Source organism: Topomyia yanbarensis, unplaced genomic scaffold (genome assembly GCF_030247195.1).
Source record: "Topomyia yanbarensis strain Yona2022 unplaced genomic scaffold, ASM3024719v1 HiC_scaffold_8, whole genome shotgun sequence".
Lineage (NCBI taxonomy): Eukaryota > Metazoa > Arthropoda > Insecta > Diptera > Culicidae > Topomyia > Topomyia yanbarensis.
In genome coordinates this window covers 467,037-487,564 of record NW_026684046.1, presented here as the reverse complement: position 1 = coordinate 487,564, position 20,528 = coordinate 467,037, and the positions used below count along the sequence as shown (strand labels likewise).

The window sequence follows — 20,528 nt, the reverse complement described above, 5'->3', positions numbered from 1 at the left end:
CTAGTGCGGATCGCTGCATACCGGGAATACAGGTGCGGTGGAAAATCGATCCGCAATGGCCGCGACATGCAATTTTCTCAATCCCATTAACGGGAGAGTCGCATGACTTGCAACTAAAACTCATGGCTGATTTCAATCCGCCTTTTGTCGCTTACGACCTTTTGAAAACCCACCCGAGATTTCGTCTCGCTGTGCGCAAACTTGAAGTGTGGGGAACACTTTCCACTACTCGCGTGCAGATGGCGAAGTGAGCGAGTAAATTTATTTGTGGGGAATTACACACAGGTTGCAGTCTCACAATTTCACCGTAGACTCACAAAGTTTTCACAAGGATTTCAAAGTTTTCACAAGGATTTCACTAGTGAGCAGTACACGATACGAAACGGAATGTCCATCAAGCGACTGGAAGTTTTTTCGCCGAAAAACGGTAAGTAAAACACAGATAAAATGCAACTTTCTCCAGAGCAAAACAAACGTCAACACGATGTAAACAAACTTCACACTTTCACGTGCGTATGTGTCAAATTATGTCACTCATTTTTCTCAGAGATGGCTGGACCGAACTTAGTCTCAAATGAAAGGTGCAACCTTCCCATCGGCTGGTATTGAATTTTGGATCGATCGGAATTCTGGTTCCGGAATTACGGGTTTAAGAGTGCGGCCACACAGAAATTTCCCATATAAACTATAGGAAAAATTAAAAATAGTATTTTTATTTTTGATGTTAAATGTCTTTAAGGTGCATGAAACGTCGAGATTTGATGCAGACTCAAAAAAAAAAACGAAAATAAACTTTTTTGGATTTTGGCACATTTTTGCCTTTCTCATATAGAATGGTTATGTAATCACTCTGAAAAACGTCAACCTAATCCCGGCCAAATTTTTTTTTGACTGGCATAAGGCTTCTGAATTTTAACAGGGGCGTAAGTGATGGTATACGTAGAGGGGTTATCCCCCCTACTGTTCACTCACCTCCCTTTAAAATCCCCTTACATCACCCCTCAGACCACCACCCCATCCAGCCCTTATACCCCTCCCTCTCAATCCCTTCATCTTTAAACCACCACTATAACACAAAGCATACCAAATTAAGCTGGGGAGTCGTTTGTTCGTGGCACTTTCGCCGTCGTCACGTAGCTCATCCAGTTCGTGGCTGGCAAGCCATTCTGTATAAGTGCAAAGTGTACTAAGAATGTAATAAACATTTCCACAATTATGTTGAACATAAACAGCCTCCGAGCCATAGTTTAGAGAAATGAGAAAGGCACAATTGCACCGCTAGGTGGATTAAAACAGGTTTTTTCTAAGGTTTTTATATTTAAGAGGCTTGCGGTGATCACGATGGAAGTTCAACAAATCAACTAAAATGCTTAAACTCAAAAAATCCATTAGTATATGAGTATGCCTCGTACTTTAACGTTTAGTTGAATAAATAATATTTTTTTCTTGCATATGGGAACGTTTTTCCCAAAAACTCGATGCTATAAGTTCTAAATTTCGCATTAAAAATTATTATCTATGAAACAAAAGTTTGTGTATAAAAAGGAATCGTTAAGGTGCGACAAAAACTAATTAAGAACAAATGAAAAAAATGTAGAAAATCAGTTAAGTAGTTTTTTGGATCACGGAAAAATCATTTTTTGGAAAAACGACATTTCGAGATAATCGAGTTTGAAATTTCAAGCTTTCACGGCTCTTGGTAGACGAGACGCGCTTCAAGCTGTCGATCTATTGATCGGATCGCTATGAAAATTTGGGAAAGTATTCTTAAGGAGTTGTACTTTCGGATAACGCATTCATTGCGCACGAAAAAAAAATCTGCCACGCAGAGCCACACATACGAGCATTCCAAGAGTAGACGTTCAACAATTTCCACGTCGAGGTGCGCCGTGGCCAACACGATAAATCTTGATAAAATTGTCTGACATAGGAAATTCAATAAGATTTGTAAAGCTTAGACTTGTAGTTACTCGATGGACCAAAAAATAAAAAAAAGTTCGAGTTTCGGAAAATGGTTTAATGAAAACAAAAAAAAACATCTCAAAAATTTTTTTGGTAAAATATTTTTTTTAACCGTGAAGTGGTTCCGTCGCTATACGGCTTTGAACGGGCCTATGTCCTGTGCGTTGACGGACGCTCAGGAACAAGTTCACCGCTCGTTACGTTAGTATACCGACCGAAGGTAACTGTGGTAGTCCAGATTATTTCTATAGGCGGTAGTAGTGTTTATTGGTGTGATTATAAGTTAGCGGTATGGCCTAACGGACATTTTTAGTCCGCCAGTCTGTAAGTGTGTGTATGTATGTATGTGCGTATGTGTCAAAAAAAGTTTTTTTTACTCACTACAGCAGATACCCCTTAAGATAGAGACAAAAAGGCAAAAACTTGTTCTCAATAGTAAGATCTGTCTCACTTGTTAATCAGTAAAAACACGTTGTCAATAGAAAGGACGTGTTTTTCCCAAAAACTTTATCTTTAACCTATTCATGCCATGTAAGGGTCCAAAACTATTTTCACTTGAAAATAGTGGGGTCCAGAAATACGAAAAACCTTTTTGAATAGTGATAGGTGCTTCCATCGCAGTGCTAGAAGCTGCTCAAGTTTCACCTTCCAGTGCTTAATACAATTCTCCTAGAATTTTTACAATAGTCCAATTACGTGGAAAATGTAGTCAAAGACGGTCTAAATTAATAGGTTTTAAATGTTTTCAATAATATTGCAAAATAACATATCAAAATTTCATTTTTCATCGTCAACGTAAGCTGTTCCTGGCAGCACTGCTCCATCGGAATCCAATCAGGTTAATTGTAATAAATTCAGTTCTAGAGCTAATACTTGTATCTATTAGTGCTCAAATGAAAGGTAATAGTCACATTTATTAGCCTTACTTCTTTATGGCAGCAATTCTTGCTTAAACCAAAAGTTATAGCTGTTTAAAAACGTTGTTCTTCACAAACAACATGGGCATGAATGGGTTAACTTAGGAACCATTCATAAATTTCGTAACGCAAACTGCTCAAAATTGACTCCTCCATCCCCCCTTGTAACAAATTGTCACTATCCTCCCTCTCCTATTACGTAACGAATTCTTTGAAAAAACATGTCACGTAACGTTCTAGCTTACTTTCCTTCCCCCATATGTCACAATTTTTCGCATCCTCTGCCCCCTACAAAACGTTACGTAAGTTATGAATGGTCCCTTAGCCGTGTTGATGTTAAGCGGGGATTATCATATAGACGGTCAGAATTATAATGAATCTTCGCGCGTCGTGAGAAAAGAGTTTTCATATAAGGACTTAAACTTTTTTGTTCATTTTGAAATCTTTATTAACCCTTAAATGCGCAATGTTGTTTTTAAAACAACATCTCGAAAACCATCTCAAAATTATCATAGTAACGTATTAAAGTTGTGAAATAATTTTCAGAAAATTTGAAAAAAGTTGGTTTGCGCCTTTAAGGGTTAAATTTTTTCGCTCAAAATATATTTGTTCATTTGGGAAATATCAACGAGCAAAGTCTACATGTTTTTTTTAAGTTGGCCTCTCTGATTGCAACAGAAAGGTAATTTGAAGTTCTTCAATGTAAACCTAAAAAAATAAAAAAAATAAACGTTTTTTAAAGCAATTTTTATCTAAAAATGAGTAAAAAAATGATATTTTGTTGTTTTAACCAAAAATAAAAAAATAGGCTTATTGAAGATCGTGAAATTACCTTCAATTGGGTATCAGTATCATGAAAATCGACAAGGCCGATATGTCAACTGAAAAACCATGTCGATATTTTAACGAAATATTTTTATGCATATCTATAATAAAGTCTTTAAAACAAAAGAACTTTAAGCCTTTACATGGAAACTTTTTTAACCACGCGCAAAGATTCACTATGATTTTGACCGTTTATATGATAATCACCCCTTGATAGTACCTAATGATTGCATGTATTCGACAGACACACACGAATATAAATTGAAATGAATTGCGTACAAATCGAATATCTCTGCTGGTGATACAACGATTCTAACCATCCATAGCGTTTTTATTTTAGAAAGGTATTCTCAAATGAACTGGTCAAGCGGAAACTATTCCAAAGTACTAGCGTATCTGAGGATACAATAATACTACAACCTACTGGCGAGTATATCATATAAAGTTCGTGAATTTTACAAATAAAAGAAATAGTATCGAAGCAAGCTGCTTTCTGTTATATTTTAATTATTGTGTTTGTGGTATTATGCGCCATTTACGTTGCTGTAAAATTATCTTGGTATTCGTATTTTAACGTGGACAGGCTTTAATTAGTTTACATAGTGGTTTTTGGAATTCCCAAACTCAGTAAAAGGTATGACTGTTTGAAAAGAAAATTATTTGCCATTTTCGTTTGATTGACTTAATTCAAATTGCCGAGATTTCACTTAAGTTAGTGTGTGTTATCGTTTACCAAAATTATTACTGAGAACTCGGCTGTTCGATGCCCGGATCGATTCTCGCCTTTTTTATTCGCTGACCTCGATCAAAAAATTAACTGAACAGGCCACATACAAACCACATACTGTGGTACACTAGAAGCGTTTTCAATTAGATAAAAAACCACATAAAATTGATTGATTCGATATTGATATTCTGGAAACAGCTACGTAAAGTTTAATATTTTCCATTGCTTTATGATTTAAAACAGCCATTGCATACGATCATTGTCAAGGGCGACTAATTCACTAGTGTCCAGAGGTTCTGATTATTCCAAAAACTGATATTATAAAGGCTATGCATTCGCTACATTATTCTAATATTTAACTAGAACACAAACACCGACGAATGGTTCAACATTGTAGTATCAAGGAATGCTCACAAAAAATTCCGAAAGCTCTAGCTCATCCTGATTTTCTCCGTGAAAAGATTCAGTGTCTGGGCCAGATTGAATCCTTAATCAGTTAAAAATCGTTCACCATACTATTTAACAACATAAAGATAATTTTTCACGTAATCGTAAAATATACTTACCGGTTTTCTATCGAGGTCCCCGTGCAACTCGCCAAGAGAAGGTCGCTTCATGCGTCGTTTCGAAGTACGATAGTACTCCAAACGAGGCAACGGTTCCCTGAAAACACACAAATCCATCAAAACATTCATACGATATGGTTGAACGATCAGTCATTATATGTAGTTCATAAAAGTTAGTACTCGATCTGTACCTAGTTACATTGCACATCACCGTTCCGACATCTAGTACCACACTTTTCTTCCGCCCTAGTTTCTTATTAAGCATGCTAATTCCACTGAGCACTCTTCCGAACTGTTTTATTTCCGTTGGATGCGCGGGTAATCGTACAACTATCGAAAAATGCTGCTTGCGTATTATTAGCTAAACACAATGTCTTGTCACTTGCAGCTGTTCCCATCGACTGAATAGTATGGGATCGTAAATTGCTTGAGACTACTGAAAGTGTTGCGAGATTGCTCGCATCATTTAAGTATTCACTGATCGACGCAACGTAGCATGATTACCGGATAACAATCAATACGATAAGAGTTACAAGCTGATAGCGGTCAGATTGGGTTGCTTATGCTGGATGTAAAATGCGGCAGTAGGAGACTACCAGTTAATTCATAATTCTGGAACGCAATTGCAATCTAATTTTACCGGCAATTAATCACAAATGGAGTTGCCTTTCGATCATGTTGCAACTTATGCTAATCGCGATAGTAATTAGAATGAATCAGATTACTAGACGTCTGAAGTAATTTATAAGTGAAATGACGTTATTTGACCTTACATGTGACACGGACGCTGTGGTCGATAAGATATTGAACCAAAGATTAATCAGTAATGTATTTTTGTCCCGGAAAGGATAATAAGCACAGAAATGTATTACAATAAACCTTGTTGTAGATTATATTATATCTTTGTAAAATATAGCGACATTTCACGGCCCAGATACCGGCGGCTTTTTTAAACAAGTTGCCGACTAATGAATAACGCATGCGCTCGTCCTAGCCTCCGCCTGCTGGTTTATTATTCTATCAAAACAAATAGCGGCAATGGTGGCTCCGAATTGAATGTATCATGTGTGTCATTTCGTGGATTGGTATGATGGTAACGATTGCCGAAGCATGTGGCACGATTTATCCGAAAAATACTAGTTCCAACCTCAACCTGTCTGGTTTTGCGCAAATCTGTCTTATGGGTCTTATCGTCAATAATGGCATTATTCGCTGTATCGTACAAAGAAGCGCGATAACAGGTACAGCTAGCTGCTCAGGTTGACATTACAATTCAATGCAACGCGTAGAAAGTGCATCATCTAGTAGAATCCGTAATAATCATATATGACCTTCATTTGGGTGCGTTTACACGTATTTGGTTTCGACAGAGGTCACTCTTTGCATAACGCACCAGTTCTGGTTGTTACCGGATCATTCAATTCATTATTTGCTACCAAATGGAACGTGCTCAACGTTTTCGCCTTTGAAATGCGTCATATTTTTTTTTATTAGATATGTACGACGAAATTATCAGCAAATTTCTGAGGTCCAAAGCAGTAATATGGATAAATCTAGGCCAGACTAAGCCAGAAGGGGTTTCCAACAGGGAATAAATAACCTTAATTATATTGGAATGAAATTATAATTTATCAGATTTTTCCCTGTAATTTTCATGAACTGAGGGATAGCCAGAAACGAACGAACCTCGGTCGCATGTTGTGGAAATAGAACACTGTTATATTTCGTCGTGTGGGTTTTATTTAATTAAATAAAATATTTAGAATTATGTCAATGAAAAAATTTTGGTATTTTTAGTGCAAAGAAAAAGTAAATAAAACTGTCCAAAATAATTTAAAATGCAACTATCACCATAACAATCGATTATGAGTTGATATTTTTCAATATTTGGTTTTCAAAATAAAGTTACTTTATATCGAGGTTGCTTTATAGTGAGGTATTACTGTATACGAAAGAAAACCTTTAAAACAAGTTATTCTCACATTAGTGTATTTGATAAATCTCTTCTGATGTTTGGAAATAATAACATAAACATCCTATGCAATGTGTTGGTCTCTAAAGCTTACAAAAGAAACTTATATTTAAGAGAACTGGTTTTAAGAAAATTTCCTAAGTATATATTTATATCTTGATATACTGCATTCATGTAGCCTTTACATTTTCAACAAAGTTGTATAAAATGACCTTATTTTTGATGATTGATAATTAATTATAGGAGATTTATTCACCAAAAATATTATATCAAACTATGAGCTTTTCATGTTGGAAAACTTCTTTGAAGTTGTTAAACCTTCAAAGTGGATAGTTTCGAAATTAAGTGATTTTGACTGTTGGAAAAGTTTTCCAACATTTATTCCACTTTAAAAGTGTACATTCTTTGACATATTATACAAGAAAATAATCTATGGAGGTTTGAAAGGTATTCCATGTTGATTATTCTCGTTTGTAGACTGAAATGGTATTTGTTAGACTACTTATGATTCTGAAATTTCAATAAGTTATAAAACTTTCATTAAATTTTAGCATTTTCGAAAGATTAACGATTATCATCAACAACCCCCCTTCAGACCGAATTTTTGGCTGCGCCATTGGCGGCTTCCTAAATTAATAGATGCATTTAAGACTTCTTGTATGTTGCAGATCGAGAATGTTTAAGGATTTTCATTAATTTCTCTAACAAAGATTACAAAATTTGAGTAAACAAACTTTTTCAAATAATATTGTGAATATTATAAAACACTTAAAAAGTGGTGAATGGAGAACAGTGAGTCTGGGTATGCACGGTGCGCAAACTAGGCGCGATGGAGGATCCAAGACATGTCTTGAATCATATACAACAGGAACAACGTCACATTTTGCTTCAAGCTGTGCTCAACTCCTATTCGACAGTTTTCACGACGACACCCGCGTTAAGGCTTAGTAAGGCAAAACCGGTGTCAAAGGAGGTCAATTGTGGTAAATCTTGCAAAATAGAACACGTGGCATGAAAGGGCAGACTGTTGGCAACATCTCTGAATTTTATTAAAATGTTTGATGCATTGTCTCCATTTTTAGATACAAAAATATGTGACACTGAAAAACCGTCAACTTACCCCGGCCTCGGGGTAAGTTGGCGGTATGTGTAGATACGTAAAAAATTAGCAATCAAATGAAGAATAAAAGACCTAAGAGGTCCTATTGGAACGTGCTGAATGTCTTTTCAAGAAAACTGTATATTAACAGACATTTCCTATTATATTTCAGTCTCAATACCCCGGCATTTTGACTTTGACACGTACTCCCATATTCAAAAGCAATTTTTTGAAATTCTTTAGGTAATTGTCCGAAGTAAAGTAAGTGCAGAAGACCTGCATTAACGAGATATACAAGAAAAAGATTTTCTTACTTTGGAGTGAATTCTAGAAATAAACATTTTTGATGACTATTTTTGCAACGTAAATAGTACCGCCAACTTGCCCTGTGAGCAACACCGCCAACTTACCTCAACCGCATATTTTATAAAAACTGTTCAAAAAATAACTTTTGTTCGTGAAAAGATGTAATATCTATACAGATACTGAAAGCTCTTTGAACGCACTATCGAAAAATAAAATCATTCGGGAAATAGATTACAAATCACTCTAAATAACTCAGAGTGTTTAAAATATAGGAAATTTACTTGGTGTACTCGAAAACACAGTATCGCCCACAACGTCTACAAAACAAAATGTTTTGCAACCAAAACACAATGGATAATGGGTTTCAAAGGTTAAACGTGACTTTTTTCCAAAATGTGGCCACAACTGCTCGGCTCTGTAGTACTAGGTCACTAACAGCGATTCAATGTCTCTTTGGCCACATTCGCCACCATCATCGGTTCCGGAGCTCCGGCGGATGTATCCAAATAACAGTCACATCGGTTTCTCGGAGATGGCCTAACCAAACTTGGCTTCAAACGAAAAGTGTTTTATTCCCGTAGATGGCTTTTAAATTTCATCCCGATCCGACTTCCGGTTACGGCGTGCGGTCACAAAGTAAATTCCAAGTCAAACCGATACTCCGACGAAAGCAAAAAAGGTAAAAATTCCGCTTAAATGTCTGTCAAACAACTTACATTTGCAGTTCTAAGCCCCTGACGGCCTACCGAAGTTTCGTTGACTACATTGACCACCATCGACGGTTCCGGAAGTGCCCCGGGAAAGTGACCACCTATTAAAATTAACAAACTCACATCAGTTCATTGTGGATGGGTGGGCCGATATTCTTTAAACTTAGTCCAAAATGAAAGGTATATTAATCCCACAGACATTTATAAAATTTCGTGCATATCGCTTGTATGGTTCCGGAAATATAGAGTGAAATGTCCCGTTATATATGAAATTCCCAGAGAACTGAATTGAACATTTTTTTCAAAGGGGGGACCTCATGAAATTTCAGAAATGGAATTAGAATTTTTGATGCCAAATATCTTTAAAACACCTGAAACGTCGAGATTTTATGTTATCTCAAAAAATTTTATGACTAAGATCGACTTTTTGGGACTTGGAATTTCGCTCTTTTTTCCAATTTAATATTACCGTGGCTGTTTCGAAATATTTTCGAAAACATTTTATGGTGTTAAGACCATTTGGGCATAAAATATCCTTCCTATACCTGGTGCGAACATTACCCGAGCTGAGTCTTATAATAAATTGAAAACTAAAGTTTATGTTGTGATGTTCGGCAAATGATTACTCAGGTTGCTGTCGTTTTGGTCGTTTTAACGGTTAAAGAATCAAACTTGGAGAGCAGGAAAATTGTTCTATGATATCAAACAGAAAACTATTGCTCCTATCAGTGCGAGTAAATTGAAAGCTCATTGAGATGTTGAAATTTTTTTGATAAGAAGATATGTATTCACTTTGATGTTCTACCAAAGAAATATAAACAAAGAAAATTCTCCTAAGAAACGTAGAGTAGACAAGGATAGCAAAATGAGATCAAAATTTGATGTCATGTTTAAAGAATCTAGGGCACATTCCCGCGTTCGGGGACAACGTTTGCACGCATCATGCAACTGTTAACAGCTCGTCGTTTGAAAAATCCTACGATGTACGCTAAAAGAGCTGAATTGAATACTTTAAAAGTTCTAACACAACGTTAAAATTGTGGATTCGTTGTTTTTCAGGTTGTCATTTAATTCTGAGAGGTGAAAATGTCGCGTTAGGGGACAACAGAGCAAAATATTGATTTTTAACCTACACTTGTTTTTATCAAAAAACCTGCTCTATCTCAATCTTTAGAGCATCCATTTGTTCTAGGAATTTGATCATTGATAGTCACAGAACAATACTGTTTACTTAGATTTTCGAGTTTTCATGAAAATTTTTCCACGACCGAAGCAAACGCTGCGTTAGGGGACAACACCAAAATGAACACAAACGGTCGCACATGAAGTGTTGTCCCCTAACGCAACTGAAGTGTTTGCTGAAGCTCAAACAAAGCGATGTAGGGTGATGAGCCTATTTTCACCATATTAAGCAAGGTGCCTCACTAATTCGGTAATTTCTTGCCTTACAATCAATGGAATGCGTAAAAAAATACATCAACCGCTTTGCTTCGTTGTTAAGAACCAATATAATAACACAAATGCGTTGAAAACAGTAAATTTCTCGTGTTTGAGCACAATGAAAACTCGAATCGAGTGCCCCTATTGTTGCGCTACCATTTGACTCAATACGGTGAACAAAGATGGCAGACACTGCTCTAACCAACGGCTTTAAATGGGTAGGGTGATAATAGAAACATGGCGCAAATAGGCTCATCACCCTATATTACCTCTAAACCTGTAAATATCTCAAAATAAAGATTTGAAATGCCAAACTAGCTGTATTTATAGTTTTACCTTTATGTGTATTTGACAAATGATATTTAGGAATCAAATTAACCCATTATTGCCCAACCTACTATATATAGTAGGTGCTAAGAAGAACTCCTATTACTAAAACAATAACGCAGACCAGGCATTATCAATGAGTTAATATTGTTCATATACTCTTCCAGAATATGTTTAGAGAAGTTAGAGTGGTTAAACTGGTGTTTATGTTTTGTTTTCAATCAATTTTTCCTTAAGGGGTTACACATTTTTGTCAGGATGAAAAAAATCGAATTTTTGTAAATTAGATATTCTGAAACTACATACGCTGAGGAAAATTTTCTCAAAATTTCATTAAGATCGGAATACTACATCTTGAGTTACAGCTATTCAAAGGCCGCTACCCATCGACCACTAGTAGGCAGCGCGTAGTGTTTGATACGCTAGACCGTTGACTCGCTGCACCGACAGTAAAACTCGATTATCTCGGAGTTGTATTTTGTTGAAAAGTTCATTCGCGGCGATCACGATATCTCAAGAGCCAATTTATCGATCAATCTGAAATTTTCACAGGTTGTCCCTTATTATATCAGCTACTTTAAGTACAGAAATAATTATACTGGAATGACCACATCATTTTTTCCGATCGGAAAACTTAATTTGTGATGCGCGTGAAAAATAAGTTGGGCAATAATGGGTTAATATTGATTGAGAACAGGACACACCGCATACCACAGTGTGGCCCGGTATAGAAGAGATTGTAGACCACAATCGCCACTTTCTAATGGTTCGAAAAAGGTGGTTTCAAGTAATTTTTATTAAGTATTGACATCGGAAAATATATGAAATAAAATTAACTGTTTATTAGGGAGACTCAAAAATTTTTTATCGTTGTTGACCAAATAAGTTTTTTTCAAGTAATTTTGGTGCGCTGGCTTTGTTTTTTGACATTATAAAATCTTGAAAATAAAATTGGCTGTTGATTAGGGTATATCAAAAAATCGTCATTAGGGTGGTTCAATATTTATTTTTTGTTGCGTTAAAAATAGACAAATGTGACTGAAGCAACTCAACAAGGCTGTCAAATGATTATTCTTTGAACTTTGGAAACCCAGCGAATGACCACATATCTTACTTGTAAAAAATTTCAATCCCTCTTAAAAACTGCACAGCATTTGAAGTTACAGAATAAATTCAAAATGTGCTGTGCTGAAAAAAAAGCAGACGACGAGACACTCTTAGGGGCCATGCATAAATGACGTAGCATTTTGGGGGGTAGGGAGGGTATACCAAATTTGTGACGAAGTGTGACGAGGGGGAGGGTAGGGTCAGAAGTTGTGCGACGTAGCATTATGTTTAAAACCAATTGTTTAGAGAAAATAATTTAATGTTCCTCCATTCCCAAGAGAAATGAATTTAAATTCAACTTTTGATGCGGTTTTTCATGAGGTAAATTTTACGATTCGCGGAATTACAAGTTCGCAAAAATACGAAAAGATTTTGTATACGGATTTAACTTGCTACATTAGTTAGCTATTGTTGCTAACTAGTAGACTTAGTTTGGAGCTGAATTAAATTTTCAGTTCGGATTCAACCAAACAAAATTTAGTAATTTAGATGAACGTGTGGTTCTTAGAATCATTGGTAGCTGCACGATTGTGAACTGAGAGAACTTGTCTTCATGCTCCCCTTAACATTTAAAATTCAAAACAAAATTATCAACACTATATTTGTTATGAAATGGGCTTATTTTGCACGCAATTTGCTGTTATAATGAAAATGTTGATAGAAGTCGTCAAACATTTTGAAAGGACATGAATTTAAAATAATTGAAAAACATATGTAATTTTTTTTCATCACCCGGTCGCTTTGCATGGGACGAGGGGGAGGGGGTAGGTAAATGCTACGTTATTTACGAGGGGGAGGTTAGAATTTTGTGACCAAATGCTACGAGGGGGGAGAGAGGGATCAAAAATCGCCGAAAAAAAGCTACGTCATTTGTGTACGGCCCCTTATGTAACAATCTACCCAACTTTTAACTGCTCCCGGCTTATTATCTCCGAATGACTTCCGAACCCATCAAATAAAGATTAGGAGAAATAAAAACCTAGACCGTTTAGCGATGATGCATTGTAAATAGGATTTTTACGATCGGTAACATAAATATATAGAAATAACGTGAATTACCCACCTGGTCAGGTAGCTGCCATAGTCAGAATCAGTCGAAGAGACAGTGCGATTATCAAGGTCTAGCGTCGTTTCATTGTAATTGCCGCTTATGGTGAAAGTAGCCGCATGCTGGTTGTTATTGTTTTTATTGTTGTTCCTGAAGTTTCCCAGAATGCGATTGCTGATGCGAGTTATCGAGAAACGGTCCACCTTCATCGTGATTGTTAAGTGATGATGATGTGTGATGCACTAAGATCAATCGATTGTCCGATTTGATAAGGAGAGGACTCGAAGACGTTCAGTAAACTGGACACATTTCACCTGAGGGTGGTAGAATTGTATGACGCTATGATGAATGGTACTCCAGAGTGAAATCGATTGTTATTGAACGTAGATGAGGCATGTGTAGTGATTATTTATTAATTCGATGTAAATTAGCACTAGCTTATTTTGTTCTTGGTTATTTCTGCTTATTCTTTGCTGCTCGGAAGCGCTCGTTGATATCTATGGGGGTGGTTGTTGTGGTTGCTCGTTAGGGCTCCCGCGTGACGTACCTGCGATCGATCGATCGTTCGAAAAATACTCATAATGCTGAGGGGCAGAAAGCGGTATTACAGATAGGCATTGTTCGTTATGATGATGTCACGAAAACGGAGATGAGTTTGTGATGTATGTATTTGGTGTCCGTATGATAGCCTATTTATAAAAAAACATTTTCGCTAATCGTAAGGTAAATGTTAGGATAAATAATTCACGATACGTAGCGGGATGATCTTACAAAGATTGCCTCGTGACATTCTGTTACCGCACTGTACAGATTGTGTTCGCGAGGATGTACTCGTGTCACTTATGAAAGCTTGGGAGTAGTGACCAATATTCAGTACATACGTACTAAAATTATATCATGCGGGCCGTAAAATGCGAGAACATTTATCACTTTTCAAACGTGGATCGCATAACTTTCTGGAAATCAAGTAGATGTCATTGTTTGTATTATTATTTACCCTTATTTGATAGGGACAATTCATAAATTATAGTTCCTCTTTTAGTACGTAACGAATTCTAAGAACAATTGTTTTCTCCAGTTGAAACAGATTACGCAACACTTGCTCGTCTTTCCCTATATGTCTTAACGTGTCACATTTTATAATACTCCTTCCCTTCTAAAAGTATTACGTAATTTTTGAATGGTTCCATAGAGTTGCACATATTTGCCGCTTTTGATAGAGTGTATCAGGGCATAACATGGTCGAAATGGCAGTAATTCGAAATTAACGATAGTTCTTATATTTGTTTAGATTCTAGCTTACAGATCGAGAGATAATGGTATTCATTGGAAATTACCATTTTATGTTCGGGATAGCCCCAGGAGCTACTTTGAGCCCGTTGATGTTTCTGCTTTAGTTCAATGACATGTAATTAGTATTGAAGGTTCCTCTTCGGTCCTTCGCAGACGATTTAAAAATATTTCGTCTCATCCACTCAATTGACGACTGCAGCTCCAACTACAGCTTGAAAACTTCTCTGATTGTGGTGTAGCAAGAACCGCGTAAGTGTAAATTCGAAGAAGTGCTCGGTGATCGAATTGTCACAAAAAACATTCTGGTCTGGTGCTCCCCAGGGGGCAACCATTTCGCCTGCCCTGGATTTTACTCGCCTGATATATTTACCTTTATTTATAAGGGATTGTGTGGACTGATCGAAAGGGATTAAGATCATTGTCAATTAAAATTTTTGTTCATAAGAAGATCATTAAATGACAAAAAAACCAATAGAAACTGATAGATCTTGAAACATATTTAGAAGCTACTTGGTTTTTTGTTTCGCTATTTTGTGTGAGCGAATCGTCTTATTGTAGGGGAGGCCGGGGCTAGTTAGCGGTGTTTTCAGTTTTCATTTTTTATCGTTTTTGTTTAGGTAGATCGTGCAAAACAGAAAACGTTACATAAAAGGGCCTGTTGGCACCATGTCTGATTTTTTTCAAAGTGGTTGTTACATTGTCTTTGTTTTTGTAGACAAACATATGTGACGCGGAAAACTTGCCAACTTACCCCAGCAGCCTCGGAGTAAGATGGCGGTATGTACGGGGTGTTAGCGGTACGCTAAAAAATAAGCAATCAAATTGAAATTGTATTGCTTTAGGTATCATAATTGAACGTGCTGGATGTCTTTTCAATACAAATATATATTAACCGAATATTTAAATTTGACAGCATTTTGACTTCGATGGAGGATTCATGTTGAAAAGTAAATTTTCGATATTTTTCAGACGATTGGACGAAGTAAATGTTTCTTAAATTGACGAGATACGTAAGAAAAGGATTCCTACCTTGGGTCGAATTCTAGAAATAAAAATATTTGACTAGTTTTGCACTGTAAATAGTACCGCCAACTTACCACAACCGCATATTTTATAAAAAAAAGTATGTAACAAATAACTGAAAGCTCTTTTCACGTACCGCAAACTGGGGTGACTTTGATCATCGGGGTGATTTTGATCACTCGAAACTTTTTTCGTAGATCGCTTATTAAACCAGAATAGTCTACCGAGTCATTTTAGTTTGAAATGATTTTTACTCTAAACTTATGAAATACTGGTTTGTTATACTTTTTGAGTATATTGTTCGGTTTTTGGGTACAAAAACTACAAAAAACCGAAATTTGACTTTACCTTATTTTTACGAAGCTTCATAAAGTGTCTATTTTTTTTTATTAAACTAATAAATCTCAGATTTGAGCAAGAGTAATAAATTACAAGCGAGATTTTATTTTCCTTTAGAGTGGGATGTACCAAATTTACTTTTAAGAGTTTGTTTATTTTAAATGCAATTTTTTGTGAAACTAGTTGGCAATTATTTTAAATTTTTTTAAGCTAAAACTCGCAACTTTTTTATTGTTCAATATTCCAACGTGTTAAAATGGATGAAACATTTTGTACATTGATAAAGCACTGAAATAAAACAATTTTAGCAGTTTTGAAGGTTTTCAGAATCTTTTATTCTAGTTGGACACAAATTATACGAATTTTGGTTACTCGAATTTTACAGTACATTGAACGCTTTGTATAATACTAATTAACATCTATTTAACAATGAGTATCTTTCCAGAATTAGTTTAGACAAAACATTTGAATGAAAAACATTGACATCAATAACTTAATGTGGGTGAACATGCAGGTTATCAAAGTCACCCCGGAATACGAAAAATTCAAAAAAATGTCTTGCGTCTAAAAATATGCAATGATTACTTCGAAAAGTGACCAATGTCACTATCGAAAAATAAAATCATTCGTGGAATAGACTTAAAATCACCTTAAATCACATAAAATGTTCAAAATTTTGAAAATTTACTTAGTATGCTCGAAAACACAACATCGCCAACAGCTTCTACAAAACAACATGTTATGTTTTTCATTACTTGAGGTATATACCAAGAGACAGCACCATATAACTAATATAAACTCTAGAAAAATGGAATCCGTTAACTTGCCAAAACCGTCAACTACTCCCTACAGTTACTGAAACAAGTCCCATATGATCAAAGTTACTTCGATGATTGAAGATACCCCGATTTTTTAATTTATCATTATTTAAATCATGTAGGATAGGATAGGATGCCCAGAAAACAGATTTTTTAATGATTTGTTTTAGAAACGTGAATTCATCAAATGTATCAGGAATCAGAACACAACTGCTGAAATGGCAAAAACCTGAAGTTTAATGAAATACTTTCGCTACGAAGGCGTGAAAAATACTGCTTATTAAAATTGAAGGAAAATATCAGCACCTCCGAGAGAGATATAATATATTACTTTTAGAGCCGTCTTAAGGCCCCTGGGCACTTTTGCAGTAACGGGCTCTTTTCGTTGAACAGGTGTAAGCAAAAATTTATGAAAGGAAACGTTAAAGTACGAGAAAAATTAATTACGATCATTTGAAAAAAAAATTAAGAAAATTGATTGAGTAGTTTTTCGGCAATCGTGATCACGGAGCAATCATTTTTAGTAAGACGACATTTCGAGATAATCGAGTTTAAAATTTCAAATTACTATTGGTCTTGGTAGACGAAGCGCGCTTGGAAGCGCTGTAACTTTCGATCTATTTCTCGGATCTCTATAAAAATTTGGAAAAACATTCTCGAGGGGTTGTACATTCAGATAAAGCAATAAAAAATAATTCGATTTTATGAAAAATGAAAAAAGTATTAACCCCTTAATAAAAATTTGCTTGATTGCTAAATTAGTCAATATATTCTCACAAACTGAGTTTTTTTGGATTCTGGAATGATTATGACTTTCATTGGTTTAGTTTTCTATAAAAATACACTGAGAAAAAAAATCAGTTTGGACAAGGAAAAGTTTTTTTCAAACAACTTTTTTTCCTTGAAAGTGCCCAACTTGAATTTTTGATTTTCATGTCATGATTATCTATCTTGGAACAAAATTTCATCCAAAACAAAAATGGGTTTTTTTTTGTAAATCGACTTTAAATTTTTGAAATCGATTTTTTTCAGTGTAGGATTCAATGAAGAATTCTTTCAATATTTTTATTTGAAAATTCGACTAATTTTGTGAAAATCACCCCTACAACATTTTTTTGTAGGATTTGTCATCTTTAGACTATAGCTTTTTGAAAAAAATTGGTAAAAAAAGTTTGGCCCTTTTCAAAAGACAGTCTAGATCATTTTTGGAAAATCAAAGTATGCAAAGTGGCTTTTTGTGACAAAGTCTTCATGTACAGAAAGTTTCATTAAAATCTGAGAGGGTGCTGCCAACTCCGAATACGATTTGGCGCGAAATTCGTCAATACCTAGCGGGATTGTTAGGCCCCCCTTGCCTTATTGTGCATGTAAAAAGTTTATACGAATCTATGAAGCACACCATATGTGACATTTCCGTATTATCTTACTTTTTCAATAAATTTTAGCGTCAGTTAATAGAATTTCCATGATCAAGCTCTTGCTGCATGCATAACGCTTTGTAACTAAGAAATCGATAGCCGCCGGGCCTGGCAGACCCGCGTGCCTTTTTGATGGTTAAGTTTAAATGTAAAAGCCATTGGAATATATGGAGGAAGTGCATGGTTATAAATTCCAGGGAAATTATACATGCAAGAAGATCTGAGTTCATCTGATTTATTGACAAGTGACTCTATCATGCGCACGATCTCCGAAAAAAGCAAAATCCCGGACACCCTAAGGTAGAGTTACTATAGATTTCAATGGTAAAGACATATTGTAATGGCTATAAGATAACAGGGCATTCTAAGGCTAAAAATAAAAGATTTTGCGTGGTGTTTCCCTAAATAGCAGTTACATAATCAAGCAGTAACCTGACAGAATTAACATGTAATAATCTGACCTTCATAGTTCCATGGCGTTGTTTAAGGTTGATGAGTGCTTTGGCCAAGAGGGAATGCAGAAGTAGAGACCGTCCACCATTTGAACGTTGTCTTGACCAGGAAATATCTTTGTATTCCATGATGAGTTTAAGGTGGCTTTTGTGAACAAAGCGCGAAATTTTCTATTTCTTGATTATTTTTGACAGGTTTAATCTGAATCGAAGCTTTAGTTGCCAAACTTCGTTAACAAGTAGGCGAGAGTTGCCATTTTAAAGGATTAAGTATAATAAAGTATATAGGGTAACATGGGGAGACTTGATCAGGTTTTCAGCTAAACCTGCATAAATCTCTAAAAAAGCTTCCAATCCTTCCAAAGTCATTGAGATATAATGTGCAAAGCTATTGTGCGTATTCAGGATTTTTTGCAGAATTTTTAGTTTACTTTTTCAAAATATATAAAAGTTTTTCTATGATCATTTTTTTTGCTCAACTCCTCACTGCGGAGATAAAATAAATAAATAAATAGTAAATATTACCACTTGGTCATGTCTCCCCATAAAATCTTCCTCAAGTCTCCCCAACATTAGTTATTGCGTTTAATGTCGTGAAAATTTTAGTACTAACTATTACAATGTTCCGATTTATGCAATATTATTTCCCTAGTTCATAACGAATAAAATAATGTATGAGTACTTTAAAAGTAATTATTAGTAGATAAGATATATCCATATAAAGTCTGTTTAAAAATTACATCATTTAACGCAAATTTATTAATTACGGAATATTTTCTATAAGGAAAGATATTTCATTCCAAACGTTTAAAATTACCTTGAGAAGGCCAAAACAACTTTAAAATTAAATTTTTGAAATTTTTTTTAAGAACCTTATAGAATACGTCATAGCCAATAATAGAATTTTGCGCTTGGTCAAGTCTCCCCTTGTTCCCCTATCACAAATTCTAAGTCTCACAATGCCGACAAAATATTGAATATTGACAAAATATTGTTGTTGATTTTGACCGCTGTTCGTTTGTATTGTCGTTGATTTTTCAGATTTTCCTTGCCATAGGCCTAAAGTTATCCTTGCTCTCAATTGAGTGCAATGGCTTTAAATTTTTATAACTTACTCAGTAATCTATAGCTAATTGAATGTCGTTAAAAAGTAAAAAAGAAAATGTATTAGTCGAAACAAAAAAAGAATAAAAAGGAACTGATGGAAACCCATCATCAGCGGTGGGTAGTCGCTGTAGGTAGGCAAAGCCACCACCTTACACATAGTAGCAAACCCACTAACACTGCAAGAGCAATGGTCTAATAAAAATCTACCTCGGCATTCGAAAGGCAAACAGAGATCAACAGCAGCATTTCATTGGTGCTGTAATCAGTGATGCCACAAGCACAGATTTATCTGGAAAGGTACAGATTTTTGAAACATTTTTGGTACAGATTCTGTACGGTACAGATTACAGATTTTTATTAAAAAGTACAGAATAGTACAGATTTTTTCACATGACAGCAAGGTAAAATAATTTAACCCTGCGATGCATCCCAGTAAACAGCAGGTAAACGTTGAGTTAGGCAGCAGGGATGGCAAGAATCTGAAGTGGAGCTGGTACTGATTGAGCTTGAACTGAAGTTGACATTAGAATGCGATTTGCGAGAAACCTGCTTCCAGCAAATGCAAGGGATGATGTCTAAGTGAAAGCCGAGTGAATCTTCTCGGAGTGCATACGTTTGCTCTGACCTTCTCCATTTGAATTCCTGCAAGCAGGTTTCTCGTATCCTACTGATATTACCAGCCCCATCTCAGCTTCTCGCCGCCACCCTGTTGGTCACCTTTGGTTGCAAACAAAGTGGGAGCGAAAATTTGAGCTGGATCTGATATTGGATTTACCCAGTCACACTCATCCGGAATTCTAACTGGTTTCTTGCGTAATTCCAGCTCAAATAAAACAACCGAGTCAGAGCGTCTGGTTTAACTTCCCCGAATGAAAAATATGTAAGACAAAACGATATTTATAAAACAACCTTGTTATTGTTTGGGTACAGAATCCGGTACAGATTTTTCTATAGAAGAGATAGATTTTTTAACTCCCGGTACAGATTTAATTGTGGCAACACTGGCTGTAATCGTCGACAGATTTTCAGTGGTGATCTTACGTGACTTCTCTTTTGTCGGTTCTCATGGTAA

The 20,528-nt window shown here is 35.6% G+C and overlaps 1 protein-coding gene across 4 annotated transcripts in view; it reads right to left on the bottom strand.

Annotated features, from left to right (window-relative positions):
* LOC131696152 (uncharacterized) overlaps positions 1-13,354 on the bottom strand; it is a 33,768-nt gene extending 20,414 nt beyond the window's left edge. For all 4 annotated transcript variants that reach the window (XR_009306730.1, XR_009306731.1, XM_058984692.1 and 1 more), the window contains exons 1-2: positions 13,022-13,354; positions 4,998-5,094 (exon numbers count right to left, since the gene is read on the bottom strand). Coding sequence is in view for 2 of the 4 variants with exons in the window: in XM_058984692.1 (XP_058840675.1) it covers positions 4,998-5,094; positions 13,022-13,215 (291 nt within the window). In the remaining 2 variants the exon portion in view is untranslated. The remainder of the gene's footprint in view (positions 1-4,997; positions 5,095-13,021) is intronic.
* Positions 13,355-20,528: the final 7,174 nt, after the last annotated feature.